The sequence below is a fragment of the Nannobrachium achirus genome (assembly GCF_963921795.1).
Source record: "Nannobrachium achirus genome assembly, chromosome: 6".
Lineage (NCBI taxonomy): Eukaryota > Metazoa > Chordata > Actinopteri > Myctophiformes > Myctophidae > Nannobrachium > Nannobrachium achirus.
The window spans coordinates 34,358,385-34,378,207 of NC_137815.1; the positions used below are offsets into that span (position 1 = coordinate 34,358,385).

Sequence of the window (19,823 nt, forward strand, 5' to 3'; positions counted from 1 at the left end):
TATGAGACAAAATTTGTCATGTGCAGCATTCCGACAGCGTGCAAGCCAAGTCACGTAACGCTCTCAATTCACCCCAGCAGGGAAGCGCGGAAGCAGGACTTCATCCCTATACACGATGAAGAGATGGTTGAGCCTCAGTTTGACCTCACTGTCTGCCTCCCGACCGTCTTAGGACTTCATCCCTATACACGATGAAGAGATGGTTGAGCCTCAGTTTGACCTCACTGTCTGCCTCCCGACCGTCTTTGGGGGGTATAACAACGTCCTCCAGTTCACCCAGGCTCTCGAGATGTACCGAATCCTGGGGGCGGAGAGGGTGACCCTGTACAACACCAGCATCGGACCAGAGCTCGACCGATTGCTGCACACCTACAGCCAGGAGGGGTTCGTGGAGGTGGTTCCTTGGCCTATACACAAGTATGTAGCGCCGTCGACTGGGTGGAAATATCTAGACCGTGACGAGGGGGTCTTGATGTATCACGGTCAGATGGCCACAATGCATGACTGCCTCTACAGAAACAGGTTGCGCTCTCGTTATGTCGCTATGCAAGACATTGATGAGATAATCATGCCGTACCATCATGATAGTCTTAAGGCTCTGTTAAGTCATCTCCAACAGCTGGAACCAAATGCAGCGGCGTTCCGATTCCATAATGGCATATTTCCGACGGAACATGTTGCAACCTTCCACCCTAGGCCTCTGCAATGGGAGAACGTGCCAGGAATTAATTTGCTGGAGCACGTCTATGAAGTAAATATTAATGAACACTCAGAATATCATAATTCCAAGATCATAATTCAGCCAAATATGCTGCTAGAGACATCGGTGCACGTACCCACTGTATTTTACCGTGGGAATACTTTTGCCGTCCCGAGAGATGTGGCTCAGCTTATTCACGTCAAGAAATGTGGAGCAGCTTGCAAAGAGCAGCCGCGCATTGACACCAGGCTGTGGCATTTTGAGGAAAAGCTGATCGCCAGTGTGGACAGGGCTCTGGCAAGAGCAGGGATGCTGAACACAACGAAAGCGTGAAAGAAGGCGTCCACCCTGAGACCTTTGAGACGTCCATGCAGAACCTGCAGAGCCAGGTCGACGCCAAGAAGGAGCGGCCGCCAAGAGAGAGAGGCGAAGAAAAGGGCCAAGGCCAGAGAGCGGCCAAGTCCAGGAGAACCCTGAGAGCAGGAAGGCGGCGGGACCAGGGGCATAGTTATGCCGGTTTAACGAATCCAATACGGAACTAAAACTTCCTATGTTTGGCGAATGAACAGGTTTTATCTGTCCGTAAATGTGTGTCCCATGTGTGTCCCCTCATGTCCATATATGGTCATTTCAGTCCAGAATGAACAAGTTTTATCTGTCCCGTACGTCCAGAATATGTGTGTAGTGTCCGTCCCGGTCTGATGATTGGATGATTAAAAATGTCCAATGAGACCATACTTTGAGGATTGGTCAAGCTTCACATGACAATCCAGCCCTCCAGATAAAATCATTCATTCATTCAGAACTCTGAATTCTGAAGCTCTAGAACACATAGAATAAGAGTTCACCACTTCACTTCGAACCGAATGTATAATACATAGTTCATAGCTCTAGAACACATTAGTCCTAATATATTCAGTAGTAATATAGTCAAGCTTCACATGACAATTTGGCTCTCCAGACAATTTTATACTCAGATTCAAACCTCGATTCGAAGTGAAGCGGTGAACTGTTAATCTATGTGTTCTAGAGTTATGAACTATGTGATCTGTACATTCTTTATATTCTGAATGAATGAATGAATGATTTTATCTGGGGGGCCGAATTGTCATGTGAAGCTTGACCAATCCTCAAAGATTCCAATCATCAGACCGGGACGGACACTGCACACATATTCTGGACATATGGGACAGATAAAACCTGTTCATTCTGGACTGAAATGACCATATATGGACATGGGACACACATTTTGCTTTTTGAAAAAGCCTATTCATTCTGGACTGATATTCTGGACGTACGGGACAGAAAAAACCTGTTCATTCTGGACTGTAGTGACCATATATGGACATGAGGTGACATACATTTTGTTTTTGAAAAAGCCTGTTCATTCTGGACTGAGATGACCATATATGGACATTAAACACACATTTTGTTTTTGAAAAAACCTGTTCATTCTGTACTGAAATGACCATATATGGGCGTGGGACACACAAAGCCACTCATTGGAAGCGATTTTCACCACTTCAAAAAGTGTACAGAAAGAGTTAAAATTATGTTTTTATGTGGCCACACCTACCACACCACCACCAGTTCCTGTAGGCCTTGTTGTCAGGTGGGTGTTAACCCAGCTGAAGTTATCCAAGCCCACAGTGTTGGGTGTATGGTAAAAGGGGAGGGGATGAGTTTATGATGACATAAAATCTGTATTTTTCGATCAGGCCTTTTGACTCGGAGGCTTTCAGGAAGAAACCAAAAATACACAGGGAAGGCAAATTTGCACATTATAACCATGATATAACTATGACAGTAATGTTAACTCCATAGACACATACAAAACAGAAGAAGTACAAAATAGTCCAGTAAAAATAAGGCTGAGGTTGGACAACATTTTATTATTTAGTTTTTCAACTGATTCTGACAGGAAATTAGGTCTACTAGCCAGGATAAAAAATCTACCATGATCTGCTCACTGCAAATACCCACAGTGGCCAAATCAAGTTGGGCTCCCATCGACTTACAGGAGGAAAATACCCAGGAAAAAAATTGCTTTAAGTAGGATGTGAGGGGTCTAACTAGGGGTTTGTCATGATGCTGAATCCATTGCAAGCATTTGTTTTGCACAAAAACATTCATTGGCCCCATAAAACATTTTCTGGGGCCATTGTTAGCCCAAGGAATGTTTTTTGTGCAAAACGAATACTTGCAATGGATTCAGCATCATGTCAAACCCCTAGTTAGACCCCTCACATCCTACTTAAAGCAGATATTTTTTCTGGGTATTTTCCTCCTGTATAGAAAGTCGATGGGAGCCCAACTTGATTTGGCCACTGTGGGAATTTGCAGTGAGCAGATCATGGTAGATCTTTTATCATGGCTAGTAGACCTAATTTCCTGTCAGAATCAGTTGAAAAACTAAATAATAAATTTTTGTCCAACCTGAGTGTATTTTTTCCCTAGATTTACTAGACTAAAACGATGACGCGCATGAGCCTTGATGGGATTTTGGTTTAATTCCCATATTTGTAATTCCTTTTCCAGAAGACGTTTCCACCCACAGAGTAAAACCACAGTTTGTCAGAGTCAATGAATATCCCATATTGATTTGAAGACACAATAAAGGGAGACCACACCGGGGAATATGCGTTTTTTGATAAGTTGTATTGAAAATATAGTTCAGGGTTCAAATTGTAGCAAGTACAGTACACCCATCGTTGGTTCTCTGAGTCCAAAGCATAATGATTTACAGATATATGGAGTTACAGAATACATTAGTCACATTCTGATTGGACAATTAAGCATAACAGTGGGCATCAGATGTTTTCGTGTTGTCTGCCCCAGTAGCAAGGCCAGATATCATGGCTTGGTAATATCATTTTGTTATCCTGTATCCTGGGCATTGTGACCTGATTGGCATCTCTCAGCGTCATTCTCCTGCAGGCGTTAGTTAGTTGTTCAAAACATCATGACATTGACATTTAACACTGAAAATGATATCTATACCGTGTTAGTCATAATAACAGGAACATTTTAATCAATTATCTTATCAAGCCTGCAGATGTCATTATCTTATTTCTGGAAGAACCTAGACCCCCTAAAAGGATCATGGTTGGATCCTTACCATGTATTGGTCAAAAACACCCATTAGGCTATGAATTGTCTGTTAACCTATAACGCAAGTTACGAGAAAGGCCAGGTCATTCGGTTTATCAGAAATCGTCTAAACATGGGCAATATTATTTATTGCCCAGTCAACCATGATTCGATGGTGAATAGCAGTGTTTATCAAACTTTCACATTTCAAGGTCTCCCCTTAACTCTGACGGTGTACAAATGGAACCAAATGAACCCGTTAGGGTTCATTTGTAAGATCCAAGTTCGGAAGGGTGAATAGCCCTTCAATGTCCACTGTAGGGGAGAGATCTAGACTACTGTGTAAACAGCAAAGTGCACTTGCTTAGTGTCAATATCGTCAATATTGTAAAAACACACTGGATTTGTTTTTAATTACAGTATTTTTTAAGAAAGCTGTTTATAGCACAATACACACATTTTACTATTCACATTCTAATGTGTCTTGTCGAATAGTCTGCAACTTCTAGGCTACAGTATGCCCTATTATGTATTTGAGCAGAGAAATTGGGCAAAAAAAAATATATTCAAGTTTCAACTGAAAAGAGAGATCTACCCTCCCTGTCAACCAAGCAGCATCCATATCACATTTTGTCATTCAAAACTTTATGGAAGATTTTCTGAAAGTTCACACAAGTCGCTGCAATAAGAGCCAGGTTCATATTTTCCTCATTAAGATCTATATAGGGTACTACTAACTCTAGTGTGCCAGGCAGTTATAGCCTTCAATCTCCCTCCAATAGGCATTAGCTGAGGGAAAGAGTATTACTTACAAGATGACTTTTTGTTTATACCCTGAATTAAATATCTCAGAATTGGTGCCCTGGCCAGCCGGGGCGCTTGATGGAGGGGAAAGGAACTGGTTGGAATAACGCGTTCCTTCCACGCGCTACGTCCATCCCGGGGAAATCCCCCCTGTCAGGTGAAAAGAAACAACTTGGATTACTCATGCATTGAAGGAAGCATGAGGTCAGTCCGTTGTCTCCCCAGGCGCGGCAGAGGGAGAGCAGAGCCCAGGATTACATAGGCAAATAATTGGCACTGGGTGAAAATGGGTTGGAAAATCGTGGGATAAAAAGTATTAAAAAAAATAAAATAAAAAATCTCAGAATTAAATATAATATTGTTTTAATAATGCAAAATTATGTTATAGCCTATAACGTATACGTAGCATCGGGGGGTCCCGATGCACAGGTTGAGAATGAAACCGGCCCTTTGACCACCTAAATCCAGCCCACAAGTCCTCAAGTCCACAAGAAAAAGATTCTAAAAGGCTAATTAGACTCTATAGTAATAAATATGTACCATCCGAGTGCATAGCTTTATTCCTTATTACATCTATGTGTACTAACATGTACTAACACTAATAATGATGTGTTTTATCAGGGATCTATGGAGTGGTGAATCAGACAACTACTGTATATAGATAGATTCCTCCTTGGTGGAGTAGTCATCCTTTGCATAAACTCACTGCCACCATGTGGTTGCAGCCTGCTATTTCAGGACAACATCAACTGGCCATTTACACAAGACCAGTTCCAGACAGTATTTATTTGGACACTCTCTTCTTTCGTGTATCATCGTCCTTGATGATTGGTTGACAACATTGTATTTCACAAGATTTCTTGTTACTTAGGGGAGGCCATGGGGCTGGCTGTTGTCTTCCCCCCTTGCTGACGTCGGCTTAGGCAGGGTTTGAACCACTCACCTTCTGCACGAAGGGCATATGCACTAACCACTACACTTATAAGCAGAAAAGTTGAAATGAACTTGTGACCTGTAATTCCACAGGAGCCTATCCAAAATCGAAAGACTACTGTTGTTAAAAATGCAGGGTGAAGTGTATTTTGTAAATTGCGGAGCCCCTTGAAAACGAGATGAACCATCTCAAGGGGTTATTCCTAATTAAACTAGACCAGGTCAACCTGGTTGTGCCAGACCCCGGTTCTGCCAACCCTCTGGGCCTATAAATTTAATGGTACATTTATAGGCTGTCTGTCCCTTTATAGGCTGTCTGTCCCTCCCTCATGTCATCATCATTTGTGACATCATTGTGATGTCACAATGTCGGTACAGACCGACAGACAAAGCCTTTTGCTTTGTCTGTCGGTCTGTCCCTCCCTCATGTCATTGTGATGACATGAAGGCTTTGTCTGTCGGTCTATCCCTCCCTCATGTCATCATCATGTCATCATCATGACCATCTATGGAGAAAACCCGGACAGACCGACATTTGCTTATGTAGGCCTACCCATTTCATGGGTCTGGCAATAAAGATAATTTCAATATGTATATGCCAGATGGGCATAGATCGGCATCAACGGCAAGCTTGAGGATTGGTGGATTGGTGAGCTTCACATGACATTTTGGCCAATGGGCCAATTTCCATGATTGATTGGTCAAGTTTCACGTGACATCATAATATCTTCTTTTTTTGTCACAGTATATTTATATCCTAGGAGCAATGATCAGCTGTTGGTTGTAGCGCTCAGGGAGTTTTGATTGATTTATTGAATTCTTTATTAGAAGTTTGCATAGGAAAAGCAAAGACAGTACAGTTTGGATACAAGGTCTACTGATTTATAAACCCAAGAAAGCACAATGGCTTGTTTATATTGGGGTCCTTTAGTAGTGTAATTCAATTTCAAATTCAATTCATAGAGGAGCAGTTAAGGGTTAAGTGTCTTTCTTGCTCAGTTTGACACTTCGACACATTGCTGAGGCCTGGAAGGAATCAAACCTGGGACCTTTGCCCTCCCAGGTGGGCTCTCTAACCCAGGGTTTCCCAAAGTGGGTGCCGTGGCACCCTAGGGTGCCGTGATGCCAGCCCAGGCCCCATGGGTGTCGCGGAATAATGTAATAGTTTAACCACTTGGACCCATATATGCTTAGTAAAACAGACCTGATTTGCACTGTACGTGAGGAGTTCTTTTTCCATCTACCCCAACTCTCTTCACCAAAAATAGCAGATCTGCAAGCTCACATCGCATCACGTTGTGACATGTTGTGACGCATAGTGAGCTTGTAGATCGGCTATTTTTGGTGAACTTTCCCCCAGAATAGGGATCCTGGGGTGGTTCAAAGTTATTTTCAGTCAGTGAAACGGATATTTCACCATGACATATTGCATCTTAGGGAGAAGGATTTTCATATTTACTTAGCATGAAATGATGTAAGATTCTCAAAAAATAACACACCAACATACATAGCCTACATACATACATACATTCCCAGAATCCCAGACGTTTCAGGGCTACGGTCTTCAAAAATCACACCCGTGTGAACTGAGCGGTGGTTGTGGAGGCTGTGCAACAGCACTACTGGGTGGGTGCAGCGGGGTTAGTGTGCTTTACAATGCTGTAGTTTCTTCACACACTCTAATTTATTTGACCCTAAAACATTCAGTTTGTTAATAATAACTAGCCCTTACCCGTTCAAAGATATGAGCTCCGAAATGATGTGCAGTGGGTGGGTTATGGGATGTGCACTGTGCACACAGTATATGAGGGATGGAAAGTAACTTTAACTGGTGCTTGCATGATAATATGTAGGAGCATCAATGTAAGAAATACCCGTTTCGTTTAATGGCTACAGAGATACTGTGTACCGATCTACATGATTTTTGGACAAAATCTGTAACAGGGCCAGACAACCGACCCCCCCCCCCCCCCCCCCCCTGCACACACACACACACACACACACACACACACACACACACACACACACACACACACACACACACACACACACACACACACACACACACACACACACACACACACAGCTGGTTAAACATGTTGCCTCATGCTAGATGCAGAATAGATATGCCTCAAGCTAGATGCAGAATAGATATAGGTACACCATAAAAATGCTAATATACAGCATATGATTTGTGAAAGTGACAAACGGGCTTCACAGTTATGTCAGGTGTGTTCATATGCTTATGGTGATGCGATTTCAGATCAATTGCTCCAGCCACTGAGGAGAAACGCTGTGACAGACACTCAGACACTCAGACAGACAGACAGACAGACAGACAGACAGACACTCACTCAGACATTCCGAAAATTATATGTTTGATAATACTTGACCACACATGCTGACCCACCCTTCCCCCCTGTGTGTGTGTGTGTGTGTGTGTGTGTGTGTGTGTGTGTGTGTGTGTGTGTGTGTGTGTGTGTGTGTGTGTGTGTGTGTGTGTGTGTGTGTGTGTGTGAGAGAGAGAGAGAAAGAGAGAGAGAGAGAGAGAGAGAGAGAGAGAGAGAGAGTGCAGGTGTATGCGATATTATATAGTATAGTTAATGTCCATTTGTGTGAGAATCTCTCCAGTTCAATCAACTCATTGTGTTAATGTTAATGTTCTCCCATGCAGAGAGAGACAGAGTGCTGCTGTATGTGCATTTTGAGCGTAGGCAGGTGTTATTGTGTTTTGCTTACAGTAATTGTATGCTTGTATTTATGAGTGCAGTTGATATCTGTGTGTGCGTGCGTGCGTGCGTACGTGTGTGTGTGTGTGTGTGTGTGTGTGTGTGTGTGTGTGTGTGTGTGTGTGTGTGTGTGTGTGTGTGTGTGTGTGTGTGTGTGTGTGTGTGTGTGTGTGTGTGTGTGTGTGTGTGTGTGTGTGTGGGTAGTTATTATTGGCAGTGGTGGTTCTCTGGGGTTACAGCAGTGTCCTTTGCTATTTCTGAGTGAGAATGTGGAGTCTATTTTCAAGGTTGCCGTGGAAACCATTGTATTTGCAGCGCCTGTGATTGGCCCTGCCGGGCGAGCAAGAATCTGCTATTTTTGTCATGAGTCAACACCTTACACAAAGCACACACACACATGCACGCACGCACACAGGGGCGTCACGGGGGGGGGGAGTGGGACTGAGTTACCAGGGCCCAAGGTGCAGGGGCCTTCAGTATTTTATACTTTAGCTACTGAAAAATAGCAGACACACAAGCTCACAGCGCCCCCTCCCCCTATGAAGAACATTCATGGGGGCCCCGCAATGAATCCTTGTACCCAGGGCCCAGAATTTGGTGCGACACCCCTGAACACACAAATGCACACACGCATTCACACACATTTGTGAGACTGACTATGCTGTATCTTCATATAATATAATACTATAGTGTTGCCAGACTACCATGAAAGACAATTGTCTTACAACCTACAGACTATATTTGTCCAATCTGTCTGTTGTTGTGTTTGAATCCTTCACATAGCTTCACATAGCATACCTTCATAAATGCTGCTAGCTTTTTATAATAGAAAGGTAATAGGCCTACAACCAGGACTGCAATTTTCTTTTCACAATTTGCAATGTAAAAAATATATGCGGAAATGCAGGCCATTCACTGACTGAACTGCACAAATGAGGATTAGAATAATCATGGTTATTATCAAAGTGGACTGTGTAATTGTTTAGACTGCAGATACCTTTAAGCAAAAGGTATTTTCATTTGACTGTATAGTCGACTGACTGTAGATTGTCACTTGAAACAATGAAACAATTGTGCTGTACTAGAGCAGTAAAAGTGGAAAACGGATATGTCAACAAAAAGACTCATCTTCATGATTTACGTATCAATGAGGTTCACGTATCAGCACGTTTATTAGGGGATACAGCAAGCAACATACAGTATAGGTCTGAATCAGTGTTGATTTTGACAACAAATCTTTATTTAGTTTTAGTCATGGTCTTGTGAATAAAATGAATATCTTAGTCATCTGAAAAGTTTTAGTTTTAGTCTAATTTTTGTCAAGTAAGTGGAACCATGCAAATGAACTTCTAGGTCTAGGATCCCACTGCATAGTCACTCTGCTCGCTGCCTCATGTAAGTGAACGAGTTGCAGCGGGTCTGTCTTCTTTCTCAAATCAGCCTCATGGTGGCGCTATAACAGGGCAATGTGTGTGGCCTGGTGGAGACCTGTGCTCGGAAGAGCACTGCTTCTAGTTATTTTATGCTTTAACTATTGAAAAATAGCAGATATACAAGCTCACAGTGCGGCACCGAGTGCCACGCTGCGAGCTTGTAGATCTGCTATTTTTGAAAAATCGTGAAAATCGTAGAATTTTGACCCGATTGTCAGCAATCTGGCCAGCCATCGTCAAAGAAAAGGTCCTTTTCACATACCTGGAGCTCAGTTATGTCTGTTCTTGAGAGACTACTATGTCAGTGGTTCTCAAACCTTTTCACGTGAAGGACCCCCAAAATGATATTTATTTGGCCACGGACCCCCCATCTCAAAATATTTAGTTCCAGGGACTACCCAGAAGCAAAATTTGAGTTACAAACGTTCGCTTTGAAAATACATACCGGTATATTCAAAGATTTGCACACATTTTCACGACTTTTTCAAAAATAGCAGATCTACAAGCTCGCAGCGTTTCACTCGGTGCCGCACTGTGAGCTTGTATATCTGCTATTTTTCACTGGTTAAAGCATTCAATAATTCTAGGCCTAAATTTAACCCATAACGCATAACTCCTGGTGTCATTGTCCTCCACAGTCCCAGATCACCGTAGCAACGGGAGGCTGCGTTCGCCCCAGTTTGAGGAGCTGGAGGAGAGAGAGGTGTTGTGCTGTGCAGCCTGAAGGCCAGTAGGCCTCCTCTCACTGTTTCACTAAAGCAGGGGTCCGGGACCCCTAGGTGGTCCCCAGAGTTACAACAGGGGATCCTCCAAGTCTTCGAATCCTTTTTATGTTAACCATTTGAACCCTATAGTGTCCATATCCTGAGAACTGTAGCCAAAAATAGCATCGGCTATTTTCGGCAAAGAGGTTTGGTGTAGAGGGGAAAAAGAGCAGACTAAGTACAGAGTGAAAGGTCAAGTTTATTAGGTAATGACGGCTCAATTGGTTAAATATCTGAAAACACAAATTGAAATGAATCCAAAATACACCGATGATTGTGCCAAACAATGAAACTATAAGGAATCTATGAAAAAGCTGTGGGGGTCCCTGCTTCATCTCTCTCTCAACCAAGGGGTCCTTGGCCTGAAAACGTTGAAGACCCCTGCACTAAAGCTTGTGATGGAGAGGAGAGGACACTGTCAACCACAGAGCATTAGAACTCTGCCCCGTTACAATTAGAACAACTGACACAAACACACACACACACACACACACACACGTACGGTATATACACACAGTATGCACACACATACACGCACACACACACGCGCACACACACACACACACACACACACACACACACACACACACACACACACACACACACACACACACACACACACACACACACACACACACACACACACACACACACACACAGTATAGGTCCTACCGGTATATACAGTATACATACACACACGCACACGCGCACATGTGTTTATGCATACACAGTTACAGTGCATTCAGCATTCAGGTTGAGAGTCCCAAGACCGAACTGTTGCATTGCACACATTTACCATCCTATTACATGATCTCTAATTTCTCAACACAACAAAAATCAGACAAGAAACACATTCAGGACAGACACTAGGACCCTGCAGCGTCAACAACAGGCACCACCACGGGTCCTCTCTCTCTCTCTCTCTCTCTCTCTCTCTCTCTCTCTCTCTCTCTGCCTCCTGCTTCATCTCTGCAGTCACTATGTGAGAGAGAGCAAGGGAGCAGAGAGAGAGCGAGCTTATGTGTGTGTGTCTCTGCAAGCATCTACATCAGCAACACAAGGGAGACACCATTTTTTCTCTCTCTCTCTGTCTCTCTCACTCCCTGTCTCAGTTTAATGTACCACTGCCAGAGCTATTGTCACCTGGACAGACGAAGGCGGAAGACCTCATCAGCCAAAGGCATGGGGAAGGGAGCGGGCTGTTACCTCAGCAGCACCATTCACAATAAGGTACAGTGACTGATGATGTCTTGATGGGGAGGGGGTTAAGCAGGTTGTGTGTATCCTCCTCAAAGACCAAAGAAAGCAGCTGACAACAGCAGCATGAGGAGAAGAGACTCTATTTGGTCTATAGATACAAATTATACAATAATGACATCTCTGTCTAGCTAGTTGAATAGATACCCGTACTTTCACCTTCTAATTTGTTCCTTCTCTTGGGTCATGTTGTCTACATTCTATCTTTCTCTGTCTCCATCTTTTCTACCCTTCTTCTGTATTATGTTGATTTTTGTTTAATGGACCTTGTGGGCTAATATTGTACAGTGTGGTGTTATAGTATGATATGTAGTGCATTGGCCTAGCTCCTGTACAGTGTGTGTAGTAAATGAATGATACTGTACATGGATAGATAGTTAGATAGATAGATAGATAGATAGATAGATAGATAGATAGATAGATAGATAGATAGATAGATAGATGAGGAGGTGTAAGAACTGTAGAACTGTAGAACAGACCCTTACTTGTATAATTTGGGTCTGCATTATGGATTTTACTGTGTGTGCAGGAGAGATAGAAACCCCCCACCAATCCAATCTGTGACTCTTGGAAGGAAGGATCACTCATCATCTATACTATAATTTTGCGAATGTCTGTCTGAGTGAGTGAGTGAGTGTCTGTCTGTCTGTATGAAACAGCGTTTCTCCTCGGTGGCTGGAGCAATTGATCTGAAATCGCATCACCATCAGCATATGAACACACCTGACATAACTGTGAAGCCCGTTTGTCACTTTCACAAATCGTATGCTGTATAATAGCATTTTTATGGTGTATCTATATCTATTTAGCCTACAGTACCTTTTGTGACCACACATCTTAAGGGAGGGGCGCTGTTGTTCAGGCCATGCACAATCACACACAAACCCACACACACACACACACACACACACACACACACGGGGGGGGGGGGGGGGGGGGAGGAGTGTGTGTGTGTGTGCAGGCGGGCGGGCGGGGGGGGGGTTAGCCATTAAACGAAACGGGTATTTCTTACATTGATGCTCCTACATATTATCATGCAAGCACCAGTTAAAGTTACTTTCCATCCCTCATATACTGTATGCACAGTGCACATCCCATAACCCACACACTGCACATCATTTTGGAGCTCATATCTTTGAACGGGTAAGGGCTAGTTGAAGTAATGAAGGGAAACTACAGCTTGGCATAGAATTAGTCTGATAGTACAAAGACCATCCTGTATGTTTTCCCATGGTTAGCTTGACAGGAAAGCATTTTACTGAAGTAACCAGGCTGATCACCTCGATGTAATGTACATCAGTAACCACCCACGTCTGTTTGTTGTCTGCTAGAATGATGCACTGTCAAGTGTCAACATGTAACCACCAATTAATTCCCATAAACTCCCTATTTGAAATAGAAAAACCAGCCTTTTTAGCTGAAACGTGGTGTCATAAACAGCTGAATGGTAAATGGTGCATTTATATAGTGCCTTTATCCAAGGCGCTTTACAGAGATTGTGCAATACATTCACTAATTCACACACACATTCATACACTGATGGTAGAGGAAACCATGCAAGGCACCAACCTGCTCACCGGGAGCAACTAGGGGTTCAGAGTCTTGCTCAAGGACTCTTCGACACTAACTCAGGGGGAGCCCGGGATCGAACCCTTCGGGAAACCTCTGTGACCAGGGCCCAAGGTGGAGGGGCCTTCATTATTTTATACAGCAGATATACAAGCTCACAGCGCCTCCTCCCCCTATGAAGAACATTTATGGGGGGCCCACAATGAATCCTTGTACCCAGGGCCCAGAATTTGGTGCGACACCCCTGAATGCACAAATGCACACACGCATTCATACACATTTGTGAGACTGACTATGCTGTATCTTTCTATCATATAATACTATAGTGTTGCTAGACTTTACCATGAAAGACAATATTTGTCCAATCTGTCTGTCGTTGTGTTTGAATCCTTCACATAGCTTCACATAGCATACCTTCATAAATGCTGCTAGCTTTTTATGACACATTTGCATACTGGATCTACAGGCACACGTTTAGATGTTTCTGTTTTAGTTTGGTTCGGTGCTAATCCTTACAAAAAAAATACAATTTAGGTATTTAGCAGACGCTCTTAATCCAGAGCGATTTACAATAAGCAAGATAATACATCATGATGATGCTCCTACATCTGGCTTTGTCTCTATGTCTGTATGTACGGTATGTCCCGCCTCATCCCACACATTGACCTAAATAGCACCACTCACTTCACGCTGAGTGTGATTTTTATTTGATAATAATTAGTCACACATGTTCCACACAGACACAGGGGTACAGCAGTGGTTCCCAAACCTTTTAGCCTGTGACCCAAGCTCACAACACACCGCTTCGCTCCGCGTTGTGAGCTTGTAGATCGGCTAGTTTCACTACTTCTTAAACATTTGTTTTCTAATTTATGGAATTTCTTCGATTTTTATTTTATCTTTTAATGAAATTACTTAGAAAAATCATTTTGTTTCTTTTTATTCATGAAAATCTTATCTTTTTGGGGAATGTTTTTTCTTTCTTTTTTTTTAAATAATACAAATATATATTATATTATATATATAAATAATTAAGGGATCCATAAAAATGTGTCTGTGACCCACAAATGGGTCCCGACTTACTGTTTGGGAAACAGTGGGGTACAGTATACAGTATAGTGCAACCAGAGCTGCCAAATACCGGTAGATCCAGACATGATAGAATATGACTAAAACTATTAACAATCACCTACACTATGTCTTTGTATAGACAGATTAATACACTTAGACAGGATGTGTGCATGAAAGGAATCCACCACAACCTATACTCACCCTTATGTCGCTGATGAAGGAAAAGGCTGTTTATGGTGGTGTGCTTCAGTTCCAAATGGAACTTTAAAGGTCTGTACAGTAACTCTGAGAGTTAGATTGGGGTCCTTGAGTTTGAGAACCACTGGTGTTGTAGACTTTTTCTGGTACACATGGAGTACCAGCTATACGTCTTTTCACCTGGCAGTGATGGGTTCTTTTCTACCCCCCATGAACACAGCCAATTGGCTCTGTGATCTGTATCCACAAGTTTCCAACGTCCCATCGTGCATTGTGCAGAAGGTGGGCGGCAGTTCTGGCGTTTCAGCCGAGTGTGATCTACAAGCTCACAACGGTTGCATCTGCGACGCGACCTTGTATGTCAGCTGTAAATTCCCACGGAAACAGGTGGATATAGTCCCAGGTTTCCAGAAGGTGGCGTACCGGTACCCATTTCCTGTTCCGGTTCATTTTCCCCATTGCTTCGTTTGATCGGCTCAGCAGCTGATTTAAACTGGAAACAAACATGATGCCTTCATTTGTGTCTCTGGTTCAAAACTGCTGCGAGCTGTGTGTGTACAGTATACTGTATGTATGTACACTACAGTATATATAAAGATAAATAGATAAATAAATAGAGAAAGAGAGAGAGAGAGAGAGAGAGAGAGTGAGAGGGAGAGAGCTTTTATATCTATATATCTTATATATTTCCCCCCAAAAAATGAATGCCTATGACATGAACACACACAGGTACAGTAACACACAACATGATGGCACTTTGCCTTTCATTCTCTTTCTCCTTTTGTCTTAGGGCAGGCTTTCACTTACGACGACGAGGTCCTTGTGACACGGGACACGCGGAGGATCACAAAGTTGGACCGTTGCGTTGACTATCGGCCTTTCCCAGACTGCAGCAGGGACGCTTTCGCCCGCCGACGGTGAAGGATGGGTGATGGGCCTGTGACTGACCCCGCTGGCCCGCGTCGTCCCATCCTTCGATGGAGCCAACGTGGAACTCCTCCCGGCCACCTCCGTGGCCCACGTCCAACGTGTCTGCCTCGTCGTCCTCCTCCTCTGTGCCAGAGGGCTGGGCCATGTCCCAGTCGCTAGCCCTGCTGGCCATGCTGCTCATGGACCTGCTGGCGGTGGTGGGCAACGTGGCCGTTATGGCGGTCATCGCCAAGGCCCCGCAGCTCCACAAGTTCGCCTTCGTCTTCCACCTGTGCGCGGTGGACCTGCTGGCGGCGCTGTTCCTGATGCCCCTGGGCATGCTGCTCTCCACCCGGGCCTTCTTCGGGGAGGCCCTCTGCCGGAGCTACCTCTTCCTCAGCGTGTGCCTGGTCAGCGCCGCCATCCTGTCCATCTCCGCCATCAACGTGGAGCGATATTACTACATCATACACCCCATGCGCTATGAGGTAATAACCTGATATTATTGATATTACTACATCATACACCCCATGCGCTATGAGGTAATAACCTGATATTATTACATCATACACCCCATGCGCTATGAAGTAATAACCTGATATTATTACATCATACACCCCATGCGCTATGAGGTAATAACCTGATATTATTACATCATACACCCCATGCGCTATGAAGTAATAACCTGATATTACTACATCATACACCCCATGCGCTATGAGGTAATAACCTGATATTATTGATATTATTACATCATACACCCCATGCACTATGAGGTAATAACATGTTATTTATTACTACATCATACACCCCATGCGCTATGAGGTAATAACCTGATATTATTACATCATACACCCCATGCGCTATGAGGTAATAACCTGATATTATTACATCATACACCCCATGCGCTATGAGGTAATAACCTGATGTTATTACATCATACACCCCATGCACTATGAGGTAATAACCTGTTATTTATTACTACATCATACACCCCATGCGAAGATGCGCTATGAGGTAATATAACCTGTTATTATTGATATTACTACATCATACCCAGTGATGTTCTAGGTTTTCAATGTAATGGGTCCCGGGACCCACAGGTGGTCATTCAAATATAGTGGCAAATAGCTACTTGTACTGTATATAGTTAATAAAGGACAGAAGCATGGATTTACAAGACAATCTCAATCATCTCATCAATAATGCCAGAACGCACACCCGTGTTGTGCTCCAAGAATTCCTATGCACTTGTGCAATGGCAATAAAGTCTATTCTATTCTATTCTATTCTATTCTATTCTATTCCAGGTGAAGATGACCATGGGCCTGGTTGCTTCGGTGCTGGTGGGGATATGGGTCAAGGCTTTGGCCATGTCTGCTCTGCCGCTGTTGGCCTGGTTCCTCCAGGGCGGGAGGCCTAACCTTCTGGAGGGCGGTGGGGTTGGGGTGGGGGGAGGAGGTGGCGGAGGAGGTGGAGGAGGAGGGGGAGGGAGGGGAGGCGGAGGAGGAGGCGCGGTCCCCTCGCCTCCCGCTCAGGGTCACCGGCGCTGCTCGTTGCACTGGACGGGCGGAGGCTCCAACCGCATGACGTTCATGGTCCTCTTCACCCTGCTGTACTTCCTGTGCCCGCTGCTGGTCATACTGGTGGTCTACTGCAACATGTTCAAGGTCAGTGGCGTAGAGTAACTTAAAGGAGTAGTTCACCCGCAAAATGACTTTTTTTCTATCGATTACTCATGCCATGGAGACTTGAGTTCAATGATACTTTTTGTTTTTTGTCGCATTCCTACCCTGACGGTTTCCCCATCCTCCGCCATTCATTTGGATCCCCAACCAGGGCCATGCATTCGGGTGCCCATCTGGAATCAATGGGGGTAAATTGACTATAATCACATTTTTGTCTTAGGAATGCGACAAATACAAAAAAATATTATTGAGCTCAAGTCTCCATTGTGTGACTGATCAATAGAAAAAAAAGTAATTTTGGGGGTGAACTACTTTTTAAGTACATTTACTTAACTCATTTACTGCTATTAAAAAGTCGTGGGCGCGTGCGTGTCCATCGTGCACACCGGTTCACGGATCGTGCAACGCTCTGCGAGCATGCCGCGATCAGCTTTCGAAAAACAACAGTCCTCAGTGATAATCCATGCGACCATGTCTGCACTACAGCTACTAGCGTAAAAAAGGAAGTCATGCGTTGGAGTTGCATCCCCAATGCAAGTGTTGGAGCTGTCCAAATGCAATCAAAACCTAAATCTCAACCGGCATATGAACATGAGCAAATGGTGCCCTTCATTTGGAAGAGAAAAAGATTAGCAAAATAAAAAAAATAAGGCACATCGAGGTATTTCTACAGTCAGTGGCAAATAAGGCAAACATTTATCACAGTGTTATCTTCCAGCCAGGGTAACAGCGAAACAATTGAGAAACTCACGTTCTATTTACAGAACTGCAAGATTATAAGATAAAACTACTAAATACAACATTGTAGGAAGGATAACATGGATTCCAATGGAACCAAATATTAAGCACAAATAGGCCTTATACTGTACCACTCGCTGGTGATATTCTTTCCCTTGTATTGGTACGGGTCATGCTGTTGCGCTTGACGCAGTACTTCAGGACAATCCCGATCGCAGTGAAGCTTGCCAAGCAAGACGGCCGTCTGTTCTTGCTTGGGGCCAGGCTCCGATGCGAGTGATCTTAATATTACAGCTCTGCATTTCCTTTCCATAACGTTGCATTTTAACCTCAATTCTTCCATCTCTGATCTGAGGTCAGTCACGTCAGATTGAAGTGTAGTTCTAGTTACTGTATCTGACCATGTAGACAGGCCCTCTTCCACGTCTTCAATAGTAGTCTTCTGTCTTCATAGTATCCAGCTCAGAGCGATTGGCTGTCGTGTTGTTTGCAATTTCTGATTTAACCTCATGCAGCTCACTTTAGAGAAAATCGAATTCGACCGCAAACACACTCTGTAGCTCTGATTTGAGAATAGAGTAAATGTCCACTCTCAGCTCAGATAGAATGTCGGCTTCAAGGCAGCGGCGTCCATTCTCAGTAGTACTCAATGTCTCCGGCCCCCCTCCCCCCGCAAAAAATAAACACAATACAATAAACCCAAAAATAAAAAGACTAGCCCTATACATTTTGGCCATTTGAAAATAGGCGATCACAACATGCTTGTAGATCTGCTATTTTCAAAAGATTTTATACATTTTAAACATTTGAACATTTGTGAAATGGGACCTTCTGCATAATAAGTACTTTCTACTTTTGTACTTTAAGTACATTTTGATGCCAATACTTTTGTATTCAGTAAAGTTAATTTAGAATTCAGGGACTTTTACTTGTAACAGAGTATTTCTACATGGCAGTAATGACACTTTTACCTAAGTAAAACGTTTGAGTACTTTTCCCCCACCACTGTTCAAGGTGGCGCGGGTGGCAGCCATGCACCACGGCCCCCTGCCCACCTGGATGGACACGCCGCGGCGCCAGCGCTCAGAGTCACTCAGCAGCCGCTCCACCATGGTGACCAGCTCCGGGACGGGAACCGGGACAGGGACGGGGCGCGCGACTCCCAGGCGCACATTCGGCGGCGGTAAGGCCGCGGCCGTTCTAGCCGCGGTCGGAGGGCAGTTCCTCTGCTGCTGGCTGCCGTACTTCTCCTTCCACCTCTACTCGGCGCTGGCCGCCAGCCCCCCGGCCATGCTGGCGCCCCTGGAGGAAGTGGTCACCTGGATCGGCTACTTCTGCTTCACCTCCAACCCGTTCTTCTACGGCTGCCTCAACAGGCAGATCCGCGAGGAGCTGGGGAAACACCTGCCGTGCCTGTTCCGCCGAGCCAGGGGCGAGGAGGAGGAGGAGAGGCTTCCCAGCCGCGAGGGCTCCATAGAAGAGAACTTCCTCCAGTTTCTCCAGGGCACTGCGGCGGGCTGCAACCTGGAGCCCCAGGGCGGCTCGCACGGCGACCTCAGTCCCAAGGGGGAAGCCTGCTGCCCCGTACCACCTCCCACGTCACAGGCCGTGCCAGTTGATTTCCGTATACCTGGACAAATTTCTGAGGAAACGTCTGAGTTTCTTGAGAGTGACCATAAAGACAAATAGCCAATAACCATTAGAGCTAAGGGTTTGAGTCTTTATTTTCTGAAGAAAATGATAATGATGATAAATAAAGCAGATTTTATCCTATTGAGATGTTTCAGGGGTTGATTCAGTAAGAACATGTACTGTATGTTTCTTTCTCTCAGTATGTTGAAAGTTATAGATATTGATGATTCAATTGGTGAAGTCAGAATATTTTATATTTTGCGTTTTCATCTGGTTTTAACTTCTTAAACCCTAGCTTCCCTATTCTA

General features: G+C 44.1%; 1 protein-coding gene across 1 annotated transcript; it reads left to right on the plus strand.

Moving 5' to 3' along the window:
- Positions 1–11,486: 11,486 nt before the first annotated feature.
- LOC308287044 (G-protein coupled receptor 61-like) lies at positions 11,487–19,572 on the plus strand (the record flags this gene model as incomplete). Its single annotated transcript, XM_080728165.1, has 4 exons — positions 11,487–11,683; positions 15,339–15,945; positions 16,768–17,127; positions 18,898–19,572. The coding sequence occupies exons 2-4, from the start codon at positions 15,526–15,528 to the stop codon at positions 19,570–19,572; spliced, it is 1,455 nt and encodes a 484-aa protein (XP_080584291.1). The 5' UTR covers positions 11,487–11,683; positions 15,339–15,525.
- Between the last annotated feature and the right edge of the window lie 251 nt (positions 19,573–19,823).